Source organism: Salmo salar, chromosome 13 (genome assembly GCF_965601325.2).
Source record: "Salmo salar chromosome 13, fSalSal1, whole genome shotgun sequence".
In the NCBI taxonomy this organism is placed as follows: domain Eukaryota; kingdom Metazoa; phylum Chordata; class Actinopteri; order Salmoniformes; family Salmonidae; genus Salmo; species Salmo salar.
In genome coordinates this window covers 55,129,789-55,157,500 of record NC_138303.1, presented here as the reverse complement: position 1 = coordinate 55,157,500, position 27,712 = coordinate 55,129,789, and the positions used below count along the sequence as shown (strand labels likewise).

General features: G+C 47.1%; 1 protein-coding gene and 1 non-coding gene across 3 annotated transcripts in view; one reads left to right on the top strand and one right to left on the bottom strand.

The window, feature by feature from the left end:
- Window positions 1-27,712, top strand: part of LOC106567410 (sarcoplasmic/endoplasmic reticulum calcium ATPase 1) — a 90,454-nt gene that overhangs the window by 28,867 nt on the left and 33,875 nt on the right. For both annotated transcript variants that reach the window (XM_014136608.3, XM_014136610.3), the window contains exons 5-10: window positions 1,571-1,709; window positions 11,445-11,525; window positions 12,298-12,383; window positions 12,722-12,877; window positions 13,032-13,173; window positions 18,104-18,270. In XM_014136608.3, the coding sequence (XP_013992083.1) occupies window positions 1,571-1,709; window positions 11,445-11,525; window positions 12,298-12,383; window positions 12,722-12,877; window positions 13,032-13,173; window positions 18,104-18,270 (771 nt within the window). The remainder of the gene's footprint in view (window positions 1-1,570; window positions 1,710-11,444; window positions 11,526-12,297; window positions 12,384-12,721; window positions 12,878-13,031; window positions 13,174-18,103; window positions 18,271-27,712) is intronic.
- trnap-ugg (transfer RNA proline (anticodon UGG)) lies at window positions 10,563-10,636 on the bottom strand. The gene has a single exon. It is a non-coding gene; the product is annotated as a tRNA-Pro (tRNA).

Sequence of the window (27,712 nt, the reverse complement as noted above, 5' to 3'; positions counted from 1 at the left end):
CCCTCATCTCAATTGAACAATACAAATAATTCCTCAACCAACACTTACACTTGACTCCGTCGAGCTCCAAGACAGGATTGTGTCGAGTCACAGATCCTGGGAAGGGTGCCAAGGAACATCTGCAGCACGTAAGGTCCCCAAGAACACAATGGCATCCATCATTCTTAAATGGAAGAAGTTTGGCTGAGCTGGACGCCCAGCCAAACTGAGCAATCGGGGGAGGAGGGCCTTGGTCAGGTAGGTGACCAAGAACCCGATGGTCACTCTTCAGTAAAAGGCACATGACCGCCCGCTTGGAGTTTGCCTAAAGGCACCTAAAAGACCATGAGAAACAAGATTCGCTGGTCTGATGAAACCAAGATTGAACTCTTTGGTTTGAATGCCAAGCCTCACGTCTGGAAGACGCCAGGAACCATCCCTATGGTGAAGCGTGGTGGCAGCAGGATCGAGGGAAAGATGAACGGAGCAAAGTACAGAGAGATACTTGATGAAAACCTGCTCCAAGCGCTCAGGACCTCAGACCGGGACGAAGGTTCACCTTCCAACAGGACAACAACCCTAAGCACACAGCCAAGACATTGCAGGAGTGGCTTTGGGACAAGTCTCTGAATATCCTTGAGGTTCCCAGCCAGAGCCCGGACTTGAACCCGATCGAACATCTCTGGAGAGACCTGAAAATAGCTGTGCAGCGACGCTCCACGTCCAACCTGACAGCGCTTGAGAAGATCTGCAAAGAAGAATGGGAGGAACTCCCCAAGTACCAGTTTGCCAAGCTTGTAGCGTCCTATCCAAGAAGACTCAATGCTGTAATCGCTGCCAAAGGTGCTTCTACAAAGCACTGAGTAAAGGGTCTGAATACTTATGCAAATGTGATATTTCTTTTTTTCTTTTTTTTTTTACCTGGTTTTGCTTTTTCATTATGGGGTATTGTGTGTAGATTTCACGAGAAATAAATAAAATGTAATCAATTTTAGAACAAGGCTGTAACGTAACAAAATGTGGAACAAGTGAATGGGTCTGAATACTTTCTGAATGCACTGTACAGTATGTGGTTGTCCCACCTAGCTATCTTAAGATGAATGCACTATAACTGTAAGTCGCTCTGGATAAGAGTGTCTGCTAATGGACTAAAATGTACAATTGTCTTTGTTCATTTCAGTCTGTAGCTCTGCAGACAGACAGTTCAGTGTTAACTGAAGAACTTTGAAAAGAAGCCTAATCAGAATAGGTCCCTGAATAGAGCACTTTGGCCCTTGAGGGATGGGGACAAAAAGGAGGGATGGGTAGGTAGAAGAAGATGTGTGTTAAGATGTTTTTTAAGGAACAATTTGAGAGGGAGCGTGCGAGCGAGAGCACACTGGGTAAGGTCAGTCTATGGATATTTAGTTTGTAGACATCACCTTTCTAGTAGGTGTTCATTTGGGATTTCATTCCAAGTTGACGGAAATATACAAACGCTGCAACATGGTACAAAATGGGGCTTCAGTAAAGCATCAACCTTTTGGCCTCTGTGTTGGTATTGAACCTGCCACTCGCTTTGTCCGTCTCATGCTCTATCTTTGTGGTCCAGGAGAGGAATGCAGAGAACGCCATCGAGGCTCTCAAGGAGTACGAGCCAGAGATAGCAAAGGTGTACCGCATGAACCGCAAGGCAGTCCAGAGGGTCAAGGCCCGGGAAATAGTGCCTGGGGATGTTGTAGAGATTGCCGGTGAGTAGAGGCTGTCCCTGGTGTCACAAGTTTGGGGAAAGGTCTTTTCAGTGGCAGTCTTTCTCTGTGTTCCCCCTCACCATGCATGCTTGCCCTTACCCAACACACACACACACTCTCTCGTGTGTAAGGCCCCATTTCCAGTGCTGGAAACATTGCTCAAAACTAAGTTACATAACAGCCTTTCCTCTGGGCCCACACAGGTGCCAGCCAGGACCACAGCTGTGATGTGCACGCACGCTAAACTGCAAAGTGGCTGCGGTCGTCCCTGTATTTAGGGCCCTATTTAAATTTCCACAGAATTTCCTTTGGCTTTTCCATGTTCTCAGTTTTACCACCTGGTCACTGCTGCTGGCTGTTTGTCAGCTATACACGCACTCACTCACACTATGCCCTCTGTCTAAAAGTAGTCTTGTTGTCTGGTTCCAGAACTAAGCTGTCTGGTTCCAGAACATCTGTGTATCTCTCACACACACACACACACACAGTGCTGAAATGGTCTCATAATCAAAGTGATTCGTGTTTGTGTAACCCTTGACTTTGCCTCTCTAATGATCTCTCTCAGAAGCAGCAGCAGAGCGACGTCTTCGGAGGTGGGATAAAAAGGGGTAGGATGGAGGGATTGAGACTGGAATCACAGTTTTCATTCATAATCACTGCACTGCGCACCTCACAACAGGGGAAAGGGATTGCGTGCTCTGAATGGGTAATGTGCTAGCTTGAATGAAGCTACCGTGTTATTGTCAGGTAGCATGGATTTGAGAATGAAATGACTTCAACCATTGACCGACTGAGGATTTCAGATGCGAGGCCGTTTCTTTTTCCTTTTCGCCATCGTGTGTATGTTTCTGGTAGAGGAGGAGAGAGAAAGGAGGAGAGTTGGTGTAAATTACATGCCCCAGTGCCATAGGAAACACTCTTTGTTCAGGTGTGTGTGTGTTTGAGCTTGTGTATGCGTGTCGACTGTCAACCAGGCTGTGACAGGCCAGATTTAGTATTTATTAGGATCCCCATTACTCTTCCTGGGATACTAACAGGTTTAAAAAACAATTACATCACAACAACCTACGTCATAAATAAAACGATACATCATACAAGATATTGCATTATTACTTTGTTATTACAAATGTACAATATAAAATCCACATTACTGTGTGTGTGTGTGTGTGTGTGGAGTGCGTGTGTGATTTTACTGCTCGCTTGAGTTACTTGATGTGGAAGAGTTCCATGTAGTCATGGCTCTATGTAGTACTGCATGTTTCACATAGTCTGTTCTGGACTTGGAGACTGTGAAGAGACCTCTGGTGGCATGTCTTGTAGGGTAATTATGGGTGTCCGAGCTTGTGTTTAGCTGTTTTGAATTGCCAGTTTAGTGCATTCAACACATCAATGCCTCTCACAAAGACAAGTAGTGATGCAGTCATTATCTCCTCTACGTTGAGCCAGGAGAGATTGACATGCATGTTATTGGCCCTCTGTGTACATTTAGAAATGCCAGCTGTGCTGCTCTGTTGGTCAACTGTAATTTGTCTATGTTCTTCTTTGTGGCACTTGACCATATAACTGAGCAGTAGTCCAGGTGTGATAACTGTCCTGTAGAACTTTTTGGTTGATTGTATGTGATAACGCGCTGCTCCGATTTCACAGACCTCTCCCCATCTTAGCCCCCGTTGCATCAATATGTTTTGACAATGTCAGTTTACAATCAAGGGTTACACTAAGCAGTTTAGTCTCCTCAACTTGCTCAATTGCGACATTATTTACATTTTTTATTAAAATATTTAGATGAGGTTTTAGCAAATGATTTGTCCCAAATACAATGCTTTTAGTTTTTTATATATTTAGGAATAGCTTATTACTTTCCACGTATTTTAGAACGAACTGCAGCTCTAAGTGCTGCAGTGATTTCACTTGCTATGGAAGCTGATGTGTATAATGTTGAATCATCAACATATCCACAGGATTTACTCAATACTAGTGGTAGGCCAGTAGTAAAACATTTTAAAAGTAAGGGGCCAAGACGGCTACCTTGAGGTATGCCAAACTACCTGGTTTACGTTATAGAGGCTTCTCTTAAAGAAGACCCTCATTGTTCTGGGTAACTCTCGATCCATGATATGGCAGAGGATGTAAAGCCATGCTGCACTGAAGTCTAATAAAACAGCTCCCGCAATCTTATCAATTTATTTAAGCCAATCATCAGTCATTTGGGTTAGTCTCGTACATGTTGAGTGCCCTTCCTTATAAGCGTACTGAAAGTCAGTTTATTTGTTTACTGTAAAATAGCATTGTATCTGGGCAAACACAATTTTTTCCCCCAAATGTTTATTAAGAGTTGGTAGCAGCCTTATTGGTGGGCTGTTTGAACCAGTAAAGGGTGTTTTGCTATTCTTGTGTAACGGAATGACTTTTGCTTCCCTCCAGGCCTGAGGGCGCACAAGTTCATATAGGCTTAGATTGAAGAGATGGCAAATAGGAGGGGCGTTGTGTGACATGAGCTATAAAAATAAATCGCGCTAGCTGATCAGCTTTTTTATAGTCAAATATTGGTATGGTCTGTTATTGGAATTAGAACAGTGGTCACCAACATTTTCTGAAGTCATTTTTTTTGCAGTCAAAAAGCAAGCATATTTAAAAAATGTAACATTAACCTAATAAAATCAGTTCTGTAAAAATGGAGGTTTGTGCAGTAGGCCTAATATGTTATCGCACCATATTGGCTATATGCCTGTCCTGCCAATATTGTTCTTCTCAGACCATATTATATTTCAAAACTCAAGCTTTGATTACAAAATTGATCAGTCTGTGTAGCACAGCTAAGCACAAATTGAAATAATTTGCAAATACATAGCTTTTTTATTTTACTGGACTAATGCTACTTACATCTGGTCATGGTGCTTTCAAGACAACTGGGAACGCAAAACAAGGTCAAATCTTTATGTCGAGTGATCTTCGGGTCAGAAAGTTGGAGGTCTAGAAAGTTGCGAGTTTCCGACTTGGAATTCCCTGTTGGATGACTGTTCAAAACAATTAGGATCTCGTTTCTTTTCTGGGTTTCCAGTTGTCTTGAATGCACTGTAATCAGAGATTTGAGTTCCCAGTTGTTTTGAGCACTGCATTAGTCTCGGGTTGGAGGGAGAGAGCAGCAGAGGGTCCGCTTCTCACGGTCCCTTCTCTTTCCTTCCTTTCCCCTGGTGAGACTGACCAGAGAGAGGTGAGTCTTCCACCTGATGGCGAAACTCAAGTCGCACCGCATCTGCCTCATGCACATGTTGTTCCTATGACCAGAGAAAGTGAAATATTCCTTGATATTAAAATAGACACAACGTGCTGCTAATAATAATAAAAACACAGGGCTATCGATACTGGACTCCCGAGTGGCGCAGCGGTCTAAGGCACTGCATCTCAGTGCTAGAGGCATCACTACAGAGCCTGGTTCTATTCCAGGCTGTATCACAACCGGCCGTGATTGGGAGTCCCATAGGGTGGCACACAATTGGCTACTCATTCCTTGCAGCGCAAGCAGAAGTAGGGAGAAGTGCATTTTTATGTTTTGTAATAGTGTTGAATAAAAACTGTTGACAGTGCTGAATAAACAAACAGCTGCTCTTTGCTGTGTTCTTTGACAGTCTCTCTCTTGTCATGATTTTAAAAGTTATGTAATCTTACTTAGGCTAGGATCAAACTTGGCTGTGGGCGGGGTCATGGAATCTCTGTAGGCGCAATGATTTGAGCCATCCGATTGGCCAGCGCAGCAGGCACGCTCAATTTTAGCCACAGGTCTCCTGGTCCACCGGGTAGGTGGCGTTTAGTCTGTTCAGACAAATTAAATGGTTCAAAATGTGAACACTTTGCTTACCTGGTGTGCAGGGCTTCTGAATCAAGTATCACCAAGAGCGCAAAAAAAAAGCCTTTCAGCCTTTATCGTTGGCTTTTCTACAGAAATGTTTGGTGATCGACTACACATGCCTTGAAGATCGACCGGTTGGCGACCACTACACTAGAACAACATGTTTTCTAACCAACCAAATTAGTTTGAATGTCGAAATCAAAGCGTAAGCACTCTTTTAAAGCCTCAGGTGATACAAAAATCCAACTTTCAGAATGAGTCCTTGGCTAGATAAAAGTCAACTGACAAGCTAGCTAACTAGCTGTTTAGCTTGCTAGGACACCCACAAACTTGTTTTTAGACATATTAATCAGCTAGCTAGCAAGCTTCAAGTTATGCCAAATAACAGAAATTATGTATGTTACAGTAGCACTGCGTTGCGATGTGCAGAATGCTAACATCCCTGCCCTGAAAACAGACATTTCAGGGGTGATTTTCTCTGAACAGCTGATCAGGGATACCTCTGTTATAACTAGCTCTTCTGAGCTCAATTTGGAGAACTGATACACAAGTTGTACATTGTTTTGAAGCTTAGAACCTCTTAAATATATATAGCCCAGAATGTATGTTGGGGTCAATGTGACTGGTAATGATGGAGCAAGTCACATATGGTCCGTAACCATCCTTTGTAATTGTACATCCAAGTTGTCAGTACCAGGTGGTTTGCCATTATTGATAGACGACCAATCATTTTTTCATCTCTTCCACAACTCACGTTGCTTGTCTTCATAATTTGGTCAGTTATGCATGGATATGAAGGTCCACAGTTTGTTGTTCCATCACCGGCAGAGCAGAGTTAACACACACAAGGAACATAATTGGGATATTTCCAGGCTCTGAGATCTAGCTACTCCGTTCTTGTTTATCTCCATGGCAATCTGGCATCTTTTACGCTGGAGTGGAGAGGGAACTATTTTCTGTTGAAATGGGGTGTGACCCCCGTCTGTCCCTGGCACCAGGGTCTCCTCTGGATGGCTAGTCAGAGTATCAGAAGCTCTATATACAGTAGATGAATGATGACGTTCAGTTAGTCTTGCCCACCCAGTCCCTGCTGACTGGCTGCTGAGTGGAGGGCAGGGCTCTCATACTGTTCATGCACTCACACTCACATGAAATATGTTAGTCTGTTAGTGGGCTGTGAGAGGACATAAGTTAAAGCTATTTTCCTACCATACCAGATACAGGATAGAGGCTTTCAGCTTGGTATAGTGTTCTGCATGTATTGCTTGAGCGGATGAAGATCAGAGGGATATCTACCCATCCCTTTTCTCTGGTTGCTAAGTGCTATTAGACACTAGTAAACACTCAGGGTTCTGTATTTTCTCTCTCCAAAAGTGTTAGTATCTTGGGAGACTATGATCCTGGCTAAAAACATGTTCAGAATTTGTGAAAAAAATTACTTGCAGTTACATTTCTTGTCTTGATGTGCATGTTGTTCATCTGTCTTTCCTTTCCTGGATGTTGGATTAGCAACTGTCAGTTACAGTGGTGGTTCCATGGGAACTCAAGGCGACGGTTAGAACAAGCGATCTGGAGGGATCAGAAAAAGGACATTCTCAACCACAGTGCATTTGAGGAGATATATTTACACAAGTTTCCACCCTCTACCCTGCTTGCCTGGCTGGTTTCACATTATCTGAAGTGCCACGATTATGATTGTGGAACTTTCCCAGTTTTTTTTATTTTAGTGTTTTAAAGATGGAAACAGTTTGTGTACTCGACAGGCAGGCTCGTAATAACTTTCAAGATACTTCAATCAAATAAAACCATCACATCAACCAGGGTTTGGTCTGATCGATACTTAGTTACAGGAGTGAAAGTAAAGTTAAAGCTAGAACCATTAGTTGCTACATCCATTTTTTGGACTTATAAATGAATGATATACCCATTGATTCTTGAAGAATATAACTTATAAATGCCTCATGAGCCTAGTTCAACTGTCACACTCCATGAGAACCCAACATATAACTTTGTTTACAAACATCGGAGAAAAACAATGTAAATGTAAGCAAACACTGTATAGCCTCAACATGGTTAAAACTAATTTTGATTTCATGGATGGTCAGTCATTGCATCCATAGCTCTTTCTATGCATTTGAGAGTGGTTACATTTCTCCAGGCCCATCCCTCGGCTTTTTAGCAAAACAGAGGCGGGGGTCTCTGCTTTATTATTGTTTCAACTGCGTATTCTGACTTCACCCAAATAACAAAATTACATATTGGTACGCCAGGTAAACAAAACCAAAGCATGGATTGCTGTCATACCTTCTCCATAGACTGCTTACAGGGTAAGGAAACCAATATATTGTTTTGTAATTTAGGTGAACTATCCCTTTTAGCTCACTTTACTAGATGAATCGCAAGGTTCCATCCAGACCCATTTGATGTTGATGCCTTGTATTGGGCCTAACAGTTTAGTTTGCTCTCATACAGTAATGGCGTAGGCTGCATTATGGTATGGTACGTATTCTTCGTCTGAAATAGAATATGTTCTAATGCTCCTGGTATTAGCATTTAGATTGCGTCTGGCCAAATCTTGAGAGAGGGAGGGAGAGAACGTCTGTGGGAGGCGAATGGAGAAGAGCGAGGGGTGAGTTGGAGGCGATAGGACTACATACAGTAAGTGAGGAGGATGCTGGGAGTGGGAGTTTCAAAAGCCTCTTGCTGCTGCCCTCTGCCTTGCCTGCCTCCTGTGGAGCTACTGCCCCCAGCTCCCACACACACACCTCTCTCAATCTATCTTTTTCTTTATCTTTCTGGTTGTTGAGGAAGAGTGAAATGGAGTGTTGATACAATATAAGAGATTGGGAACTTGTCATAATGTATGAAGATGATAACTCCAAGCACAAAACACATGGAAATGGCATGATTATAGGGGAATCTGATTAATATAAAAACACAGGATGTTTTCTGAAATCATCAAACTAGAGGTTTGCCATAGTCCTACTCATTATGCACTCATGTATTTGATTATGAAGTGCTGAAATGTCCTTAATCAATACCTTGGGTTTGGTCAGTGCTTCACTTCCCGATGGAGGTAGATGGGAGGCCAAATAACGCTCCCACACCCTGTAGGTCATGGAACATCACTAATCACAGTCAGGTTGCCTTGCCAAATAATGATCATCCTGCACTACCAGACAAGGAAAAAGACAAGATGGAGCCTTTTCCAAAGGAAACACCTTGAAAAGCGTACTGGTGCATTCTGTTACTGGCCTAATTAATTGTTGTTCAGTAAAACTAGGCTGTCTGAGGACAGGATTGGCCCTTTCTGGAGAACATCTTGTACAAAATGCTGTGTTGATATGTTTTTACCTCTGCAAACCAAGAAACTTCAAACCATTACAGAATGGCATATTGATTGTGTGCTCAACATCAGTTGCAACATAGCTCTAATTATGAAGATTTCGGGCTCCTTCTGACTTGTTGTAAACCTCTTACTTTGAAGATATATTTGTATTATAGAAGAAGATTGGGTCATATTTACGAACATAAGCAATAATTTCAATGTAAACAGTTTCTCAGACTCGATGTGTATCAGCCAATTGAAATCGTTGATTTACGTGACAAAACATTAATTAGCCCCATGCTAACTTCACTACGTGATTATATCCTGGAACAAATTCTTCATCAACCTATCAAAGATCTTTTGACTTTATCCACCAACCAATGGCATTTTTCTTAAAATAGGTCAACCCTGGCCACTAGTGGGATATTTTAAACCTTCAATGTTAACTTTTGTTTCGTTGGTCTGTAACAGAATGCTGTGTGCCAATATTGCATTGATGTGTCCTTGACTGGGCTACTACTAAACAAAAATGTGATAATGTTGTCTGTCATCTGTTTCACACACATCCATGTGCTTAAAAGATAAAGACAAATGAAGTCCTTACAACAACGAATAGGCTTGTGTATTCATCAAATAGTCATGTAACATTATCACCATCACTTCTAGGTGGAACACACAGCTAAAGTGGTTGACTTGAAATATATAGTGCACTTTAATCATGGGTTCGAGCCCCTCTTGAGTCAAGCTTTTTTTCTTTTGTTGAGGAAAACTTCTCACTGCCGGTCCTTTGCTTCAATTCAAAACGCATGTGACGAAGTGGATGATTCTACACCTGCATTGCATGCTGTTTGGGGTTTTAGGCTGGGTTTCTGTACAGCACTTTGAGATAAGCTGATGTAAGAAGGGCTATATAAATACATTTGATTTGAATAATGCATAGCCTGTCAACGTGGCTGTCTACATGTAAGTGTAGCCTACTGTACAAAAGCATATACCCTACTAATGATAGTCACTCTGTGGGTAGGCTCCACCTCACCGGCTTGGAAGCCGAGCCTTTATTGAATACGACCAAGGAGGTTAATAGGGTTCATTAATCGAGGTGTATCATACAAAGTCCCATATGCATTAATAGGTTATTATAGCACAAGGAGGAAACGATCTAATGTGAATGAATGTAAGCTATTGCCATGTTGATTTGGCATTCCTATAGTAGCTTACAGAAAAGGCTAATCAGAGTTAGATAACTTTGTCAAAGGGGGGGGGGTCAGTCAAATATACATGATGGCTGCTTTGATGATCAGAAAGTTCCGTCAAACAGCACAATGTCAAGGACGCTTCCATGAACAAGTGTTGGAACTACGTTGACTATTTTAATTGGCTGATGCAGAACTTGTTGAACGATATAATCACTGCCACCTGGTGAGGTTAGCATAGGGCTAACGTGTGCCATTTTATCTGATGGGCCCAGCTACAATTTTAACGTTCTGTCACGTGCAAGTAAATTGACGATTTTAATTGGCTGATGCGCTGAGCCTGAGAAACTTATACAATTAAATGGTTGCTTTTGTTCGCAAGTATTTTCATTTACATTTTAGTCATTTAGCAGACGCTCTTATCCAGAGCGACTTACAGTAGTGAATGCATATATTTCATACTTTTTTATTTTCTCCATACTGGTCCCCCGTGGGAATCGAACCCACAACCCTGGCGTTCCAAACACCATGCTCTACCAACTGAGCCACACGGGACTACATAAAAAAAAAAAAGTATGGCCCCAATATCTTAGTATTATTATTTTACTCCATTTCTGGAGCTTAGTTAAAGCAGTTCCAGCATAACTGTCCCGGTGTAACCCACAAAAAGCCCCAACGCTGTTTGTGAAGCTATAACAAAAGTGTGCAGTGGAAGCAATGTGCATGGCTCAAAAGACGTTAGGTGCCACAGGCCCATGACAACTAAACACCCTGTCCTGAAATATGACTTTAATATACAACAGCCAAAGAGGAGAAAACAGATTAAAGACAAGCAGCTTGGATTAATGCATGTAATGTATCTGGCTTTATCGCGCTGTGATATGGGAACTAAAAGATTTCTCTGATGCCGAGCGTGAGTGTGGAATCAATTTGTTGTGACTCGATCTGTGTTGATGCCTGCTGTTGGTTGATTGTTGACTTGTGAGGCTAAGCCAGGGCTCTCATTTTTTTTGCTTGTGGCTTTGTGTGAATGCTGCGATTCGATAGGTTGAAATTGAGTGGTCACCTGGGGACAGCTAGGCCGCTGTCTTCTCGTTTCCTTTGTCATTACATCTCCTGGCCCGCCAGACTCACTTTCCCAGGTCACTACAGAGAGCAGAGATATAGTCATTTAAAATCAAACACACCTTTTGCTTTCTTTCTCTTTCTTCCTACCCCTCTTCACTCAACTTTGTCTCTCTTCCTCCCCCTTGCGTCTGCTTTCTCCCTCTGTAGAATGTTAACCTAATGCTTTCATTCAATGACTTAGTTATAAACAATCTGTCTTCTCTTCTAAACCCAGTCTGTATTGTTGTGTTGTCTAGTTGGTGACAAGGTCCCTGCTGACATCAGGATCACCTCCATCAAGTCTACCACCCTTAGAGTGGACCAGTCTATTCTCACAGGTAGGGTACATACTGGCTGGCTGGCTGTCAGCATTTTGTTACTTGTCCTGTTTTTTATGTTTTTGTGTGGACCCCAGGAAGAATAGCTGCTGCTTCGGCAAAAGCTAATGGGGATCCATATAAACCAAACAAACTGAATGTAACGGGCGTCGTATAGAGGGGACCAAGGCGCAGCGTGTTGAGTGCTCATAATTAGATTTAATGAAAACGAAACACTTTGATAAACAAAACGACAGCCAACAGTTCTGTCAGGTTACATACACGAAACAGAAAACAACTACCCACGAAAAAACCAAGTGGGAAAACGCTGCTTAAGTATGGCTTCCAATCAGAGACAACGATAGACAGCTGCCTCTGATTGGAAACCATACCCGGCCAAAACATAGAAACACAAATATAGAATGCCCACCCCCTATCACACCCTGACCTAACTAAACAGAGAAAAAAACAGCTCTCTTAGGTCAGGGCGTGACACTGGCTGGCTGGCTGGCTGGCTGGCTGGCTGGCTGGCTGGCTGGCTGGCTGGCTGGCAGGACGGCTGACTGACTTGCTGCATCTTGTGAGATTCCAAAGCATGCTACAAATGTGATGGGCCGAGTAGAATAGACTTTTAAAGCAGTCGAGAACATTGTCAAAAAAATACAGAATATTAAACCTCTGGCCTAGGTGTTCCTCTTACGATTAAATACAATGTTCTAAAACCTGTGTAACATCTTACTGTTAATGGCTTGTAGGATCTTGTGTAACAGCGTGTATTAATCTGTCTCTGCAGGCGAGTCTGTGTCTGTTATCAAACACACCGACCCCGTCCCTGACCCCAGAGCTGTCAATCAAGACAAGAAGAATATGCTGTTTTCCGTAAGTACTATACTTCCTGTTTGGAGCCAACTCTACTCTTTCTCACACACACACAGACACACAGACACACACACACAGGCACACTATCTCTCTCTGCTGCATTCATCAGCCATATCAGGAATTCTGACTTCCATCTCCCTTTTGAATCAGGTGTGTGTGTGGGGTTGCAGCTCGGTTCTCTATGCATCATTTCTTTAGATGTGTTCAGCAGATAATCTGCGTACCTGAAGGAGTTAGTTGCAAGTAGTGGTCCCATATGGATGCAGTATGCATGGTTTGATATCAGTGTGTACTCGATCACCATATTAACTCTGTGCTAACCTCCTCTTCCTGCTCAGGGCACTAACATTGCTGCGGGGCGAGCCATCGGCATCGTGGTCTCCACCGGCGTGTCCACGGAGATCGGTAAAATCCGGAACCAGATGGCTGCCACGGAGCAGGAGAAGACTCCTCTGCAGCAGAAACTGGATGAGTTTGGAGAGCAGCTCTCCAAGGTGGGTTTTACCATGATTGTTGTATTAATTTATTGCGCTATCATATCTATACGTTTTCTGTCTGTTTGCTGTGATGTGTATGAGCCATGTGACTTGAAGTCCCAAGACAAATGTCAATTTTCACCAAAAAACAGACATTATTTTGAACTTGAAGGTCATCTCCCTGATCTGCGTGGCCGTCTGGGTCATTAACATCGGGCATTTTGGGGACCCGGTTCATGGGGGTTCCTGGATGCGGGGGGCCATCTACTACTTTAAGATCGCTGTGGCCCTGGCTGTGGCCGCCATCCCTGAGGGTATGTGAGAACAGCTTATTTCCTTCCCTCTGCCTCTCTCTCGAACCCCCCCCTCTCTTTTTCTCTTTTTTTCTGAATTATCCTATGCTGTCCATTAGTGATGCGTGAGTTGAATAAAGAGAACAATACTTACAAAAAATCTGTAAATGTATAATTCTTGTACAATTTATATTTATAGTCTACATTAAGATGATTCTTTTGTTATTTTTAGGTTATGTCATTAGTGCGTAAGCCTAAGCTTTAGGGCCCAACTTTACATGCTCCATTTGCGTACACCCCAATCACCAAACGCTTTTTTGGTAACGTGCAGAAAATGTTAAGCTACACAATACAGTGCCATCAAAGTATTCAAACCCCTTTTTCCACATTTTGGTACATTACAGCCGTATTTGAAAATGGATTAAATAAAAACAATTCCTCAGCAATCTACATACAATACCCCATAATAAAAAATTAAACTTTTTTTTTTTTTACTCAGGCCTTACTGAAGAGCTCAGCTCAAATACGCAAAGAGAAAAGACAGTCCATTACTTTAAGACATGAAGGTCAGTCAATGAGGAAAATTTCAAGAACTTTGAAAGTTTCTTCAAGTGCAGTCGCAAAAACCATCGAGCGCTATGATGAAACTGTCTCTCATGAGGACCGCCACAGGAAAGGAGGACCCAGAGTTACATTAGTTACCAGGCTCAGAAATTGCAGCCCAAATAAATGCTTCAGAGTTCAAGTAACAGACACATCTCAACATCAACTGTTCAGAGGAGACTGCGTGAATCAGGCCTTCGATTGAATTGCTGGAAAGAAACCACTACTAAAGGAGTGGTTGGGCCGAGAAACACGAGCAATGGACATTAGACCGGTGGACATCTGTCCTTTTGGTCTGAGTCCAAATGTGAGGTTTTTGGTTTCAACCGGCGTGTCTTTGTGAGACGCAGAGTAGGTGAATGGATGATCTCCGCATGTGTGGTTCCCACCGTGTAGCATGGAGGTGTGATGGTGACACAGTGATTTAGAATTCAAGACACACTTAACCAGCATGGCTACCACAGCATTCTGCAGTGATATGCCATCCCATCTGGTTTGGGCTTAGTGGGACTATAATTTTGATTTTCAACAGGACAATGACCCAACACAACTCCAGGCTGTGTAAGGGCTATTTGTCCAAGGAGAGAGGTGGAGTGCTGCATCAGATGACCTGGCCTCCACAATCACCCGACCTCAACCCAATTGAGATGGTTTGGGATGAGTTGGACTGCAGAGTGAAGGAAAAGCAGCAAACAAGTGCTCAGCATATGTGGGAACTCCTTCAAGACTGTTGGAAAATAATTCCAGGTGAAGCTAGTTGAGAGAATGGCAAGAGTGTGCAAAGCTGTCATCAAGTCAATGGGTGGCTACTTTGAAGAATCTCAAATATAAAATATCTATTTATTTAACACTTTTTGTTGTTGGTTACTACGTGATTCCCTATGTTATTTAATAGTTTTGATGTCTTCACTATTATTCTACAATATAGTAAAAATAAAGAAAAACCCTTGAATGAGTAGGTGTGTCCAAACTTTTGACTGGTACTGTAAGACCCTTTGCTATGAGACTTGAAATTGAGCTCAGGTGCATCCTGTTTCCGTTTAACTTTATTGGAGTCCACCTGTGGTACATTCAATTGATTGGACATGATTTAGAAAAGCACACACCCGATTCATGGGGGTCCTGTCTATATAAGGTCCCACCGTTGACCGTGCATGTCGGAGCAAAAACCAAGCCATGAGGTCGAAGGAATTCTCTGTAGAGCTCAGAGACATGATTGTGTCGAGGCACAGATCTGGGGAACGGTACCAAAACATATCTGCAGCATTGAAGGTCCCCAAGAACACAGTGACCTCCATCATTCTTAAATGGAAGAAGTTTGGAACCACCAAGACTCTTTCTAGAGCTGGCCACCCGGCCAAACCGAGCAATCAGTGAAGAAGGGCCTTGGTCAGTGAGGTGACCAAGAACCCGATGGTCATTCTGACAGAGCTCGAGAATTCCTATGGACAACCACCTCTGCAGCACTCCACCAATCAGGCCTTTATGGTAGAGTGGCCAGATGGAAGCCACTCCTCAGTAAAACGCACATGACAGCCCGCTTGGAGTTTGCCAAATGGCACCCAAAGATTCTCAGACCATGAGAAACATATATATATTTTTTTTTTCTGGTCTGATGAAACACAAATTTGGCCTGAATGCCAAGCGTCACGTCTGGAGGAAACCTGGCACCATCCCTACGGTGAAGCATGCTGGTGGCAGCATCATCCTGTGGGGATGTTTTTCAGCTGCAGGGACTGGGAGACTAGTCGGGATCGAGGCAAAGGTGACCGGCGCAAAGTACAGAGATCCTTGATGAAAACCTGCTCAGGACCTCAGACTGGGGCGAGGGTTCACCTTCCAACAGGACAACGACCCTAAGCAGGAGTGACTTTGGGACAAATCACTGAATGTCCTTGAGTGGCCCAGGCAGAGCCCGGACTTGAACCCGCTCGAACATCTCTGGAGAGACCTGAAAATAGCTGTGCAGCAACTCTCCACATACAACCCGACAGAGCTTGATAGCATCTGCAGACAAGAATGGGAGGAACTCCTCAAATACAAGCTTGTAGCGTCATACCCAAGAAGTCCAGAGGCTGTAATCGCTGCCAAAGGTGCTTCAACAAAGTACGGAGTAAAGGGTCTGAATACTTATGTAAGTGTATTAAATTATTTTAATACATATTCAAAAGTTTCAAAAAATCTGTTTTTGCTTTGTCATTATGGGATAGTGTGTGTGTGTGTGTGTGTGTGTGTGTGTGTGTGTTGATGAGGGGGGAAAAAAACAATACATTTTAGAATAAGGCTGTAACCTAACAATGTGGAAAAAGAAAAAGGCCTGAATTCTTTCCAAAAGCACTGTATATGCAAAAGTATGTGGACACCCCTTCAAATGAGTGGATTCGGCTATTTCAGCCACAGCCGTTGCTGACAGGTGTATAAAATTGAGCACACAACCATGCAATCTCCAGTGACAAACATTGTCTGTAGAATGAAAGTCACTGAGCTCTTCAGTAAGGCCAATGTGACACCGTCATAGGATGCCACATTTCCAACATGACAGTTTGTCAAATGTCTGCCCTGCTAGAGCTGCCCCGGTCAACTGTAAGTGCTTTTATTGTGAAGTGGAAACATCTAGGAGCAACTACGGCTCAGCCGTGAAGTGGTAGGCCACACAAGCTCACAGAACGGGACTGCTGAAGCGTGTAAAAAATCATCTGTCCTCGGTTGGAAAACTCACTACCATGTTCCAAACTCCCTCTGGAAGCAATGTCAGCACAATAACTGTTCATCGGGAGCTTCATGAAATGGGTTACTATGGCCGAGCAACCGCACACAATCCTAAAATCAACAGTGGTCTGGGGCTGTTTTTCATGGTCCGGGCTAGGCCCCTTAGTTCCAGTGAAGGGAAATGTTAACGCTGCAGCGAAAATGACATTCTAGATAATTCTGTGCTTCCAACTTTGGCAACAGTTTGGGCAAAGCCCTTTCCTGTTTCAGCATTACAATGCCCCCGTGCACAAAGCGAGGTCCATACAGAAATGGTTTGTCAAGATTGGTGTGGAAGAACTTGACTGGCCTGCACAGAGCCCTGACCTCAACCCCATCGAACACCTTTAGGATGAATTGGAACGCGGACTGCGAGCCAGGCCTCACTAATGCTGTTGTGGCTGAATGGAACAAGTCCCCGCAACAATGTTTCCACATCTAGTAGAACGCCTTCCCAGTAGAGTGGAGGCTGTTATATCAGCAAAGGGGGGACCAACTCCATATTTATGCCCATGATTTTGGAATAAGATGTTCGAGCGGGTGTCGCCATACTGTTGGTAATGTAGTGTAGATCGACTGAGGCAAAAAAGACAATGTTTAAGTTTAATTCAATAAAAGAAAAACTGCGAAATGGGTAGTGAAAAAAAAAAAAGAGGGACAAAAAAGTTACTTTTGGGAAAGATTTGAAGTGCTAAAAGAGGCTGATTGCAGTGTCTCTATGTTATGTGGGATTGTGAGGTGCTATACAAATTCGACAGTGACAAGACGGGAACTTCAAATAGGCCTATGGCACGTCAATTGAACTGTAGCCCGGTGTTCAGATGGGTTAAATGGAAACTGAAATCTGGACACTGGTCTATAACCTCTCACATTGCCTTAATAATAACTCCTGCAGTATTAAGCATTTCTTGCAGTAAAATGATACACCAAATGTACATTTTGATTCGGGAACAGGAGTGGAGGAACAATGCACAGTTAGGACCTCTACAGACGGTCCCTATCTTTTCAACCACATAAAATATTTATCCAGGCTGAACTGAAATATTATCAGAAACATGTTGGGTTGTTTTCACACAGCTTTCTATTTCCTTACTACCGGTCAAATTGATGTAATTTTGGACATTTTGCATTATAGAATTTTCTCCCAGGTCCCTTAACAGAAGCAGAGAGGATGTCAACTAGGTTGAAGCATTCATTCTATCATTTATGTTATTATTCTGGTGAGCAAGGGTTTATTTAGTCTTCTAGGGCAACATCTAATGACAGAGAAGCTTCCCGTATCTAATTATTAAGTTCAATAACTAATAGCCTACCATAATGTCAAATTATAAGCAGAAACATATCTAAATTAGGCACCAAAAAATCCTGAACCTCCTGTCAAAAAATCGTTATGCCATCTCTGACTAGCCTACAGTGCATTTTCTATATTTGCAGGTTAGAGTCTGATGCGGGTCTCAGATTTTCACTGTCACGTTGCGGATGGGTTATTAGCAATTGCGGGCGACTGCTGGTGAACAAACAGCTGACCCGTGCACCACTACTGTCCATGTTATTGTACTGTATCGGTCCATTCCACTCTATCCAATCCTGCCTCTCTCAGGTCTACCCGCTGTTATCACCACCTGCCTGGCGCTGGGGACCCGACGCATGGCCAAAAAGAATGCCATCGTCCGCAGCCTGCCCTCTGTGGAGACCCTGGGCTGCACCTCTGTCATCTGCTCGGACAAGACTGGCACCCTCACCACTAACCAGATGTCTGTCTGCAGGGTGAGTCTGGGAAAAACTTTCAAGTGATATTTAGAGTGAATGGTTTGATGTGCGACTGTAATAGTAGTGCGATTGACAGCTGTTCACATGCGCTGTGATAAAGCTTCTTGTAAAGAAAAAAAACGTTTTTAAGTGCACAAAGGCAGGAGATGACACATAGGATACCCACACTTTTCCCCCCATTGATCTTGGGATACTACCCGACAACCTTTTGGTTGCAGGCCCACTTATCTAACCACTAGGCTACTTGCAGTTGTAGAGGATGTTTTGTCGTTGTACCAGCCCAGTATATTTAGTTTCATCGAGTTCAGAGAAAAACCAAAGCATTGTAATCTACCTCTATCTTTATAAATGATTGACACTTCCTTCATACTGAGAAGCCTTCAGTCAGATTATATTCTGTGTTAAGATTAGCCAAACTCATGAACAACCTAATCGCAAAAGCACATCTGTGTTCTTTCCAGTGAAATACTGTTAGTGTTGGGTTTGGACACGCAGGCGCGCGTGTGCACACAGGTTTTGGATGAGGGACAGGTGGGGTTAGTAGTGATGGAAAATCCCTGCGGTGTTGTAATGTTTACCGTCAACCAGCCATTTGAGAGCTGGTGTAGCTAGCCTAGACAGGGCAGGCATGCAGGCTGGCAGGACCAAACGGCACCCTGTACTGTAGGCCACAGTACTACATGGCCCTCTCACTGACCCTGAGAGAGGCTGGCACAGACAGCCAGCAGGCAGGAGGCTCCGAGCACAGATATGTTTTCAAATGTCAAACCTGCAGCTGCTAAATAACCATTAGAGACCTTCATGTACAGAAAAATAGGCTACACACACAGTGCCAGCACAGGATTCAGACACGCACCCATATTGTCACTCTTGTGGAATCCCACAGCCTATCCCGTTCCTCTCCACACCTTTGTTGGGTGGGTGTGTGCCTGCTCTGCTCTACCACAGAGGAAATGCCAGGGCCACTGTTTGTCTTGGCTTCCATTTAGCCTCTGGAGCAGGATCTGGCTCACACCCCACCCAGCGTACACACACACACACCCGCCTAACCACAGTTAACTCCTCTTTGCCTCACACCTGACCTCTCACCTATGAGAAAGATCAAACTGCATTTCAAATTTGTTGTACCTCTAAATTGTACATGCTGGCCAGTATATTATTCGCCAATTGGAATATGAAAGTTGCCTTTAAGTCAATATTTTAATCAAATTTGATGACTGCGATGAAGCCTGTTCCTTTTAAGGTAGCCTAGGCAGCTGCTAGTGGGTGCTAGAGCTCCACGATCTTCTAGGCTTAATATGCTCAGCTGGTAATACACTCGTTTCCCCCAGTGATTGGTTCATACATAAAACATGATTAACGGGGGCTGAGCTAGTGCGTGTTTGTGAGACAAGGGCGGGATCCCGAAGGGGCCCGGGGATGTGTCTTTTTACAAAAAACTCAGAGTCCGAATGTTTTGAACTACAAAAAATGTAAAAGCTATCCATGAAAAGCTGAGACTAACGAGCATGCACATGTTTTGCTAGCTACAAGAGTCGTTAGAAGATCATAGGATATCCCAAGACATAGTGTCTAATACTGTAATAAGCTCAAACAGTTGCTGACACACACACTCCACACAGTTGTCACTGACTAGTTGGATATTCATTTCCCACTGAGCAAACAACTTATAGCATTCATATAAAATCATTTTTATCAGGTTTTTGCTTTGGTGGACCATTGAAAAAAAAAAATAATAAAAAAAAAAATATATATATATATATATTGCCATTTGTCAATAATTCATGAATGCAACTATTTGTCATTGTTTTGTGTTCTATTTGTAGCCTTGGTTGTCCTGAAAAGGAAATGGTAAAATACTTCATTGTGAGGCTAAATATAAGGGCTGGACATGCAGATAAAGGAAAGTCAGATACATGGAAAGCAGATTTTTGCTAGGGTCTTGGGACTGATAGGGTTAACTAGCCACTGCAGAAAACACAGGATGCAAGATGCATACTGTCATAATAAAACACAATTTCCCACCACCATGCTAGATGCTACTTCCTGATGTTGTGCCCCGCGTTCAGCCAGGGGTAAACAACACTGTTGCAACCTGATTGGCTAAACGCAGTGTGCAACATCCTGAAGTTGTCATAAAATTCCAAAATTGTGGTATTTTAAGACTGTATGCATAGCATATATTCCGTTTTTTTTTTGGAGGCACGCCATTAAAGCTAGTTAAGGAGGAACCAATGCCTTTGCAGCCTGAATGGATGATGATTTATGTTGGAAGAGGTCACCGGAGGACACAAGTGTATTCCCAGCTGAGCACATTAAGACTAAACGATAGTGGAGATCTAGCATCCACTAGCGGCTGCCTAGGCTACCTTAAAGGGTGTTTGCCAAACTGTTCAGTTACAGTACTGTACAGCAAGTGTGCCAGGCAGTGCTTTTACATACAGGCCATCCAGAACATGGTCTATAAAAAAAGTCTGGTGTTTGTTTTAACTGCAGTCTAGTTTTATCTGGACTTGACGTGTTGCTTCCTGGGCTCTCTCGCTCTCTCTACCCTCGCTCTCTCTCTGTGTGTGTGTTGTCTGTCTGTCATGGAGTCCATGTATTTGTATTTGCTTATTGATGTGAAAACTAAGAGCTCAACCCAGGTCACCAGTGGGCGTTGGTGTTTTATGTGTAGACCTGAGGGTGCAAAGGGCATTGTGTGTCTATGTATGTGTATATCAAATTTGATGACTGAGATGTAGCCTGTTCCCTTCACACATACACTACCATTCAAAGGTTTGGGGTCACGTAGAAATGTCCTTGTTTTTGAAAGAAAAGCACTTATTTTTTTTGTCCATTTTTAAAATGACTACAAATTGATCAGAAATAGTGTAGACATTGTTAATGTTATAAATGACTATTGTAGCTGGAAACGCCAGATTTTTATGGAATACCTACATAGGCGTACAGAGGCCCATTATCAGCAACATCACTTCTGTGTTTCAATGGCACGTTGTGTTAGCTAATCCAAGTTTATCATTTTAAAAGGCTAATTGATCATTGGAAAACCCTTTTGCAATTATGTTAGCACAGCTGAAAACTGTTCTGATTAAAGAAGCAATAAAACTGGCCTTCTTTAGACTAGTTGAGTATCTGGACCATCAGCATTTGTGGGTTCGATTACAGACTCAAAATGGCCGTTTCAAGCTACAATAGTCATTTACAACATTAACAATGTCTACACTGTATTTCTGATCATTTTTATGTTATTTTAAAATGGAACAAAATGTGCTTTTCTTTCAAAAACAAGGACATTTCTAAGTGAGGCCACATTTTTCTGTGTGTGATTGCATTTATATTTGTTTGTCCCTGCTGTTTTACTGTATTTGTATGATATTCTCAGGAGGTTTGAGCTATCTCTTCCGTGCTGCTCTGCTGCCTTTCCTGTGTGTGTTTCTGCATGCAGTGCATCTGCGTGTATAAGAAGCTCTAGAGAGTTGCACAACTGGTGTGTTTCCTGCTGAAAGGATGCTGCTCTCTTGCCCCTCTTTCGCTCTTTCTCTCTGTATATCTTGCTCTCTCTCCCTCCTCCCTTACCCTCTCTGTGATGACGTGGCTAGTAGAAACTGACCACTTGCCCCAGTCAGTAATGTGTATACATTGTTCCAACCATCAGCAGCATCAGAGAGAGAGAGAGAAAGAGGGAGAGCGGGAGTTCCATACTGTCCTGTGGAAGTATAACAGAACTGGGTAATCTCCCTGAGCTGAGCTAACAGCTATCCCTGGTCACTCCTTGCCTACCTAGGAACCTGGCTGCTGGAAAGAGACCTGGGTTGACACCCAAACCTATGGTCTCTGGTCAAAAGTAGTGCTCTATAAAGGGAAAAGGGTGCCATTTGGGACTCAGCTGCTCTGCTCTCTCTGGTAAATATTTACCTTCAGGGCCCAGGGTATATTAGCTTAATGCAGCTGAGAGATTAAGGGAAACACAGACCTGCTCTCCCTCCTCAGTCTTCACCGTGGTGCAGTGTTGTTTTTCCATCATAGTTTTGAGTGATAGAATTTACCTGATAGGAAACACCAGGGGAAATGGTCCCTGACTTACTGCTGCCATTTTGAGCCCAGGTCTCTCTTGTATTATAGATTTTGTCTCTGAGACTAACCTGTATAAATCAAGGTTAACAAAAATAAATTAAAGGAACTCTCTCCTCAGTCCTAACATTGGGTCAGTGGTGTTTTTCCATTTTGTTTTGGAGTGATGATGGAACCTTAAGGGCATTTCAGGGTTTCCAGGATGCCAGTCCAGGAGCAAGGATCATATGTGGATTTGTAGAGCTTTAATTTGCAATATGTTTGACTTAAAAAAAAAAAAAAGTATCATACTCTACATTTTCCTTGGCTTGTGAGTTATGTCTGCCTGTGTGCCTGCCTGCCTGTGTGTGTGCGCCTGTCAGTGTGCGTGTGTGTGTGTGCTTGCCTGCCTGCCTGTGCTTGCCTGCCTGCCTGTGCTTGCCTGCCTGCCTGTGCTTGCCTGCCTGCCTGTGCTTGCCTGCCTGCCTGTGCTTGCCTGCCTGCCTGTGCTTGCCTGCCTGCCTGCCTGTGCTTGCCGGCCTGCCTGTGCTTGCCTGCCTGCCTGTGTGTGCCTGCCTGCCTGCCTGTGTGTGTGTGCCTGCCTGCCTGCCTGTGTGTGTGTGCCTGCCTGCCTGCCTGCCTGAGTGTGTGTGCCTGCCTGCCTGCCTGCCTGAGTGTGTGTGTGCCTGCCTGCCTGCCTGCCTGCCTGAGTGTGTGTGCCTGCCTGCCTGAGTGTGTGTGTGTGTGCCTGCCTGCCTGCCTGCCTGAGTGTGTGCCTGCCTGCCTGCCTGCCTGAGTGTGTGTGCGTGCCTGCCTGCCTGCCTGCCTGAGTGTGTGTGTGTGCCTGCCTGCCTGCCTGCCTGAGTGTGTGCCTGCCTGCCTGAGTGTGTGCCTGCCTGCCTGAGTGTGTGTGTGTGCCTGCCTGCCTGAGTGTGTGTGTGTGTGCCTGCCTGCCTGCCTGAGTGTGTGTGTGTGCCTGCCTGCCTGCCTGAGTGTGTGTGTGCCTGCCTGCCTGCCTGAGTGTGTGTGTGTGCCTGCCTGCCTGCCTGAGTGTGTGTGCCTGCCTGCCTGAGTGTGTGTGTGTGTGTGTGTGTGTGTGTGTGTGTGCCTGCCTGCCTGCCTGAGTGTGTGTGTGTGCCTGCCTGCCTGAGTGTGTGTGTGTGCCTGCCTGCCTGAGTGTGTGTGCCTGAGTGTGTGTGCCTGCCTGCCTGTGTGTGTGCGCCTGCCTGCCTGCCTGAGTGTGTGTGTGTGCCTGCCTGCCTGAGTGTGTGTGTGTGCCTGCCTGCCTGAGTGTGTGTGTGTGCCTGCCTGCCTGAGTGTGTGTGCCTGAGTGTGTGTGTGCCTGAGTGTGTGTGCCTGCCTGCCTGTGTGTGTGCCTGCCTGCCTGCCTGAGTGTGTGTGTGCATGCCTGCCTGAGTGTGTGTGTGTGCCTGCCTGCCTGCCTGCCTGCCTGAGTGTGTGTGTGCCTGCCTGAGTGTGTGTGTGCCTGCCTGCCTGAGTGTGTGTGTGCCTGCCTGAGTGTGTGTGTGCCTGCCTGCCTGAGTGTGTGTGCCTGCCTGCCTGCCTGCCTGCCTTAGTGTGTGTGCCTGCCTGCCTGCCTGCCTGCCTGAGTGTGTGTGCCTGCCTGCCTGCCTGAGTGTGTGTGTGTGTGTGCCTGCCTGCCTGCCTGCCTGAGTGTGTGTGTGTGTGTGTGCCTGCCTGCCTGCCTGCCTGAGTGTGTGTGCCTGCCTGCCTGCCTGAGTGTGTGTGCCTGCCTGCCTGCCTGAGTGTGTGTGCCTGCCTGCCTGCCTGAGTGTGTGTGCCTGCCTGCCTGCCTGAGTGTGTGTGTGCCTGCCTGCCTGCCTGAGTGTGTGTGTGCCTGCCTGCCTGCCTGCCTGCCTGCCTGAGTGTGTGTGCCTGCCTGCCTGCCTGAGTGTGTGTGCCTGCCTGCCTGCCTGCCTGCCGGCCTGAGTGTGTGTGCCTGCCTGCCTGCCTGCCTGCCTGAGTGTGTGTGCCTGCCTGCCTGCCTGAGTGTGTGTGCCTGCCTGCCTGCCTGCCTGCCTGAGTGTGTGTGCCTGCCTGCCTGCCTGCCTGTGTGTGCCTGCCTGCCTGCCTGCCTGTGTGTGCCTGCCTGCCTGCCTGCCTGTGTGTGCCTGCCTGCCTGCCTGCCTGTGTGTGCCTGCCTGCCTGTGTGTGCCTGCCTGCCTGAGTGTGTGTGCCTGCCTGCCTGCCTGCCTGAGTGTGTGTGTGTGCCTGCCTGCCTGCCTGAGTGTGTGTGCCTGCCTGCCTGAGTGTGTGTGCCTGCCTAACTGCCTGAGTGTGTGTGCCTGCCTAACTGCCTGAGTGTGTGTGCCTGCCTGCCTGAGTGTGTGTGCCTGCCTAACTGCCTGAGTGTGTGTGTGCCTAACTGCCTGAGTGTGTGTGTGCCTGCCTGCCTGAGTGTGCCTGCCTGCCTGCCTGAGAGTGTGTGCCTGACTGCCTGCCTGAGTGTGTGTGCCTGCCTGCCTGCCTGCCTGCCTGAGTGTGTGTGCCTGCCTGCCTGCCTGAGTGTGTGTGCCTGCCTGCCTGCCTGAGTGTGTGTGCCTGCCTGCCTGCCTGCCTGCCTGAGTGTGTGTGCCTGCCTGCCTGCCTGAGTGTGTGTGCCTGCCTGCCTGCCTGAGTGTGTGTGCCTGCCTGCCTGCCTGAGTGTGTGTGCCTGCCTGCCTGCCTGAGTGTGTGTGCCTGCCTGCCTGCCTGAGTGTGTGTGCCTGCCTGCCTGTCTGAGTGTGTGTGCCTGTCTGAGTGTGTGTGCCTGCCTGCCTGCCTGCGTGTGTGTGCCTGCCTGCCTGCCTGCGTGTGTGTGCCTGCCTGCCTGCCTGAGTGTGTGTGCCTGCCTGCCTGCCTGAGTGTGTGTGCCTGCCTGCCTGCCTGCCTGCCTGCCTGCCTGCCTGAGTGTGCCTGCCTGCCTGCCTGCCTGCCTGCCTGCCTGCCTGAGTGTGTGTGCCTGCCTGCCTGCCTGAGTCTGTGTGCCTGCCTGAGTGTGTCTGCCTGCCTGCCTGCCTGCCTGCCTGAGTGTGTCTGCCTGCCTGCCTGCCTGCCTGCCTGCCTGCCTGCCTGAGTGTGTCTGCCTGCCTGCCTGAGTGTGCCTGCCTGCCTGCCTGCCTGCCTGAGTGTGCCTGCCTGCCTGCCTGCCTGCCTGCCTGAGTGTGTCTGCCTGCCTGCCTGCCTGCCTGCCTGAGTGTGTCTGCCTGCCTGCCTGCCTGCCTGCCTGCCTGCCTGAGTGTGTCTGCCTGCCTGCCTGAGTGTGCCTGCCTGCCTGCCTGCCTGCCTGAGTGTGCCTGCCTGCCTGCCTGCCTGCCTGAGTGTGCCTGCCTGCCTGCCTGCCTGCCTGAGTGTGCCTGCCTGCCTGCCTGCCTGCCTGAGTGTGCCTGCCTGCCTGCCTGCCTGAGTGTGCCTGCCTGCCTGCCTGCCTGAGTGTGCCTGCCTGCCTGCCTGAGTGTGCGTGCCTGCCTGCCTGCCTGCCTGAGTGTGCGTGCCTGCCTGCCTGCCTGCCTGAGTGTGTGTGCCTGCCTGCCTGCCTGTGTGTGCCTGCCTGCCTGCCTGCCTGAGTGTGCCTGCCTGCCTGAGTGTGCCTGCCTGAGTGTGCCTGCCTGCCTGCCTGCCTGCCTGAATGTGTGTGTGTGCGTGCCTGCATGCCTGCCTGCCTGCCTGAGTGTGTGTGTGTGCCTGCCTGAGTGTGTGTTTGCCTGCCTGCCTGCCTGAGTGTGTGTGTGTGCCTGCCTGAGTGTGTGTGTGTGCCTGCCTGAGTGTGTGTTTGCCTGCCTGCCTGCCTGAGTGTGTGTGTGTGCCTGCCTGAGTGTGTGTGTGTGCCTGCCTGCCTGCCTGAGTGTGTGTGCGTGCCTGCCTGAGTGTGTGTGCGTGCCTGCATGCCTGCCTGCCTGCCTGAGTGTGTGTGTGTGCCTGCCTGAGTGTGTGTGTGTGCCTGCCTGAGTGTGTGTTTGCCTGCCTGCCTGCCTGAGTGTGTGTGTGTGCCTGCCTGAGTGTGTGTGTGTGCCTGCCTGCCTGCCTGAGTGTGTGTGCCTGCCTGAGTGTGCCTGCCTGCCTGCCTGAGTGTGCCTGCCTGCCTGCCTGAGTGTGCCTGCCTGCCTGCCTGAGTGTACCTGCCTGCCTGAGTGTACCTGCCTGCCTGAGTGTACCTGCCTGCCTGAGTGTGCCTGCCTGCCTGAGTGTGCCTGCCTGCCTGAGTGTGCCTGCCTGCCTGAGTGTGCCTGCCTGCCTGAGTGTGCCTGCCTGCCTGAGTGTGCCTGCCTGCCTGAGTGTGCCTGCCTGCCTGCCTGAGTGTGCCTGCCTGCCTGCCTGAGTGTGCCTGCCTGCCTGCCTGAGGGTGCCTGCCTGCCTGCCTGCCTGCCTGCCTGCCTGCCTGCCTGCCTGCCTATGTGCCTGCCTGCCTGCCTATGTGCCTGCCTGCCTGCCTATGTGCCTGCCTGCCTGCCTATGTGCCTGCCTGCCTGCCTGCCTGCCTGAGTGTGCCTGCCTGCCTGCCTGCCTGCCTGCCTGCCTGAGTGTGCCTGCCTGCCTGCCTGCCTGCCTGAGTGTGCCTGCCTGCCTGCCTGAGTGTGCCTGCCTGCCTGCCTGCCTGAGTGTGCCTGCCTGCCTGAGTGTGCCTGCCTGCCTGAGTGTGCCTGCCTGCCTGAGTGTGCCTGCCTGCCTGAGTGTGCCTGCCTGCCTGAGTGTGCCTGCCTGCCTGAGTGTGCCTGCCTGCCTGAGTGTGCCTGCCTGCCTGCCTGCCTTAGTGTGCCTGCCTGCCTGCCTGCCTTAGTGTGCCTGCCTGCCTGCCTGCCTTAGTGTGCCTGCCTGCCTGCCTGAGTGTGCCTGCCTGCCTGAGTGTGCCTGCCTGCCTGAGTGTGCCTGCCTGCCTGAGTGTGCCTGCCTGCCTGCCTGCCTGCCTGCCTGAGTGTGCCTGCCTGCCTGCCTGCCTGAGTGTGCCTGCCTGCCTGCCTGCCTGAGTGTGCCTGCCTGCCTGCCTGCCTGAGTGTGCCTGCCTGCCTGAGTGTGCCTGCCTGCCTGAGTGTGCCTGCCTGCCTGCCTGCCTGCCTGCCTGAGTGTGCCTGCCTGCCTGCCTGCCTGCCTGAGTGTGCCTGCCTGCCTGCCTGCCTGAGTGTGCCTGCCTGCCTGCCTGCCTGAGTGTGCCTGCCTGCCTGAGTGTGCCTGCCTGCCTGAGTGTGCCTGCCTGCCTGAGTGTGCCTGCCTGCCTGCCTGCCTGCCTGAGTGTGCCTGCCTGCCTGCCTGCCTGAGTGTGCCTGCCTGCCTGCCTGAGTGTGCCTGAGTGTGCCTGCCTGCCTGCCTGAGTGTGCCTGCCTGCCTGCCTGCCTGCCTGCCTGCCTGAGTGTGCCTGCTTGCCTGCCTGCCTGCCTGAGTGTGCCTGCCT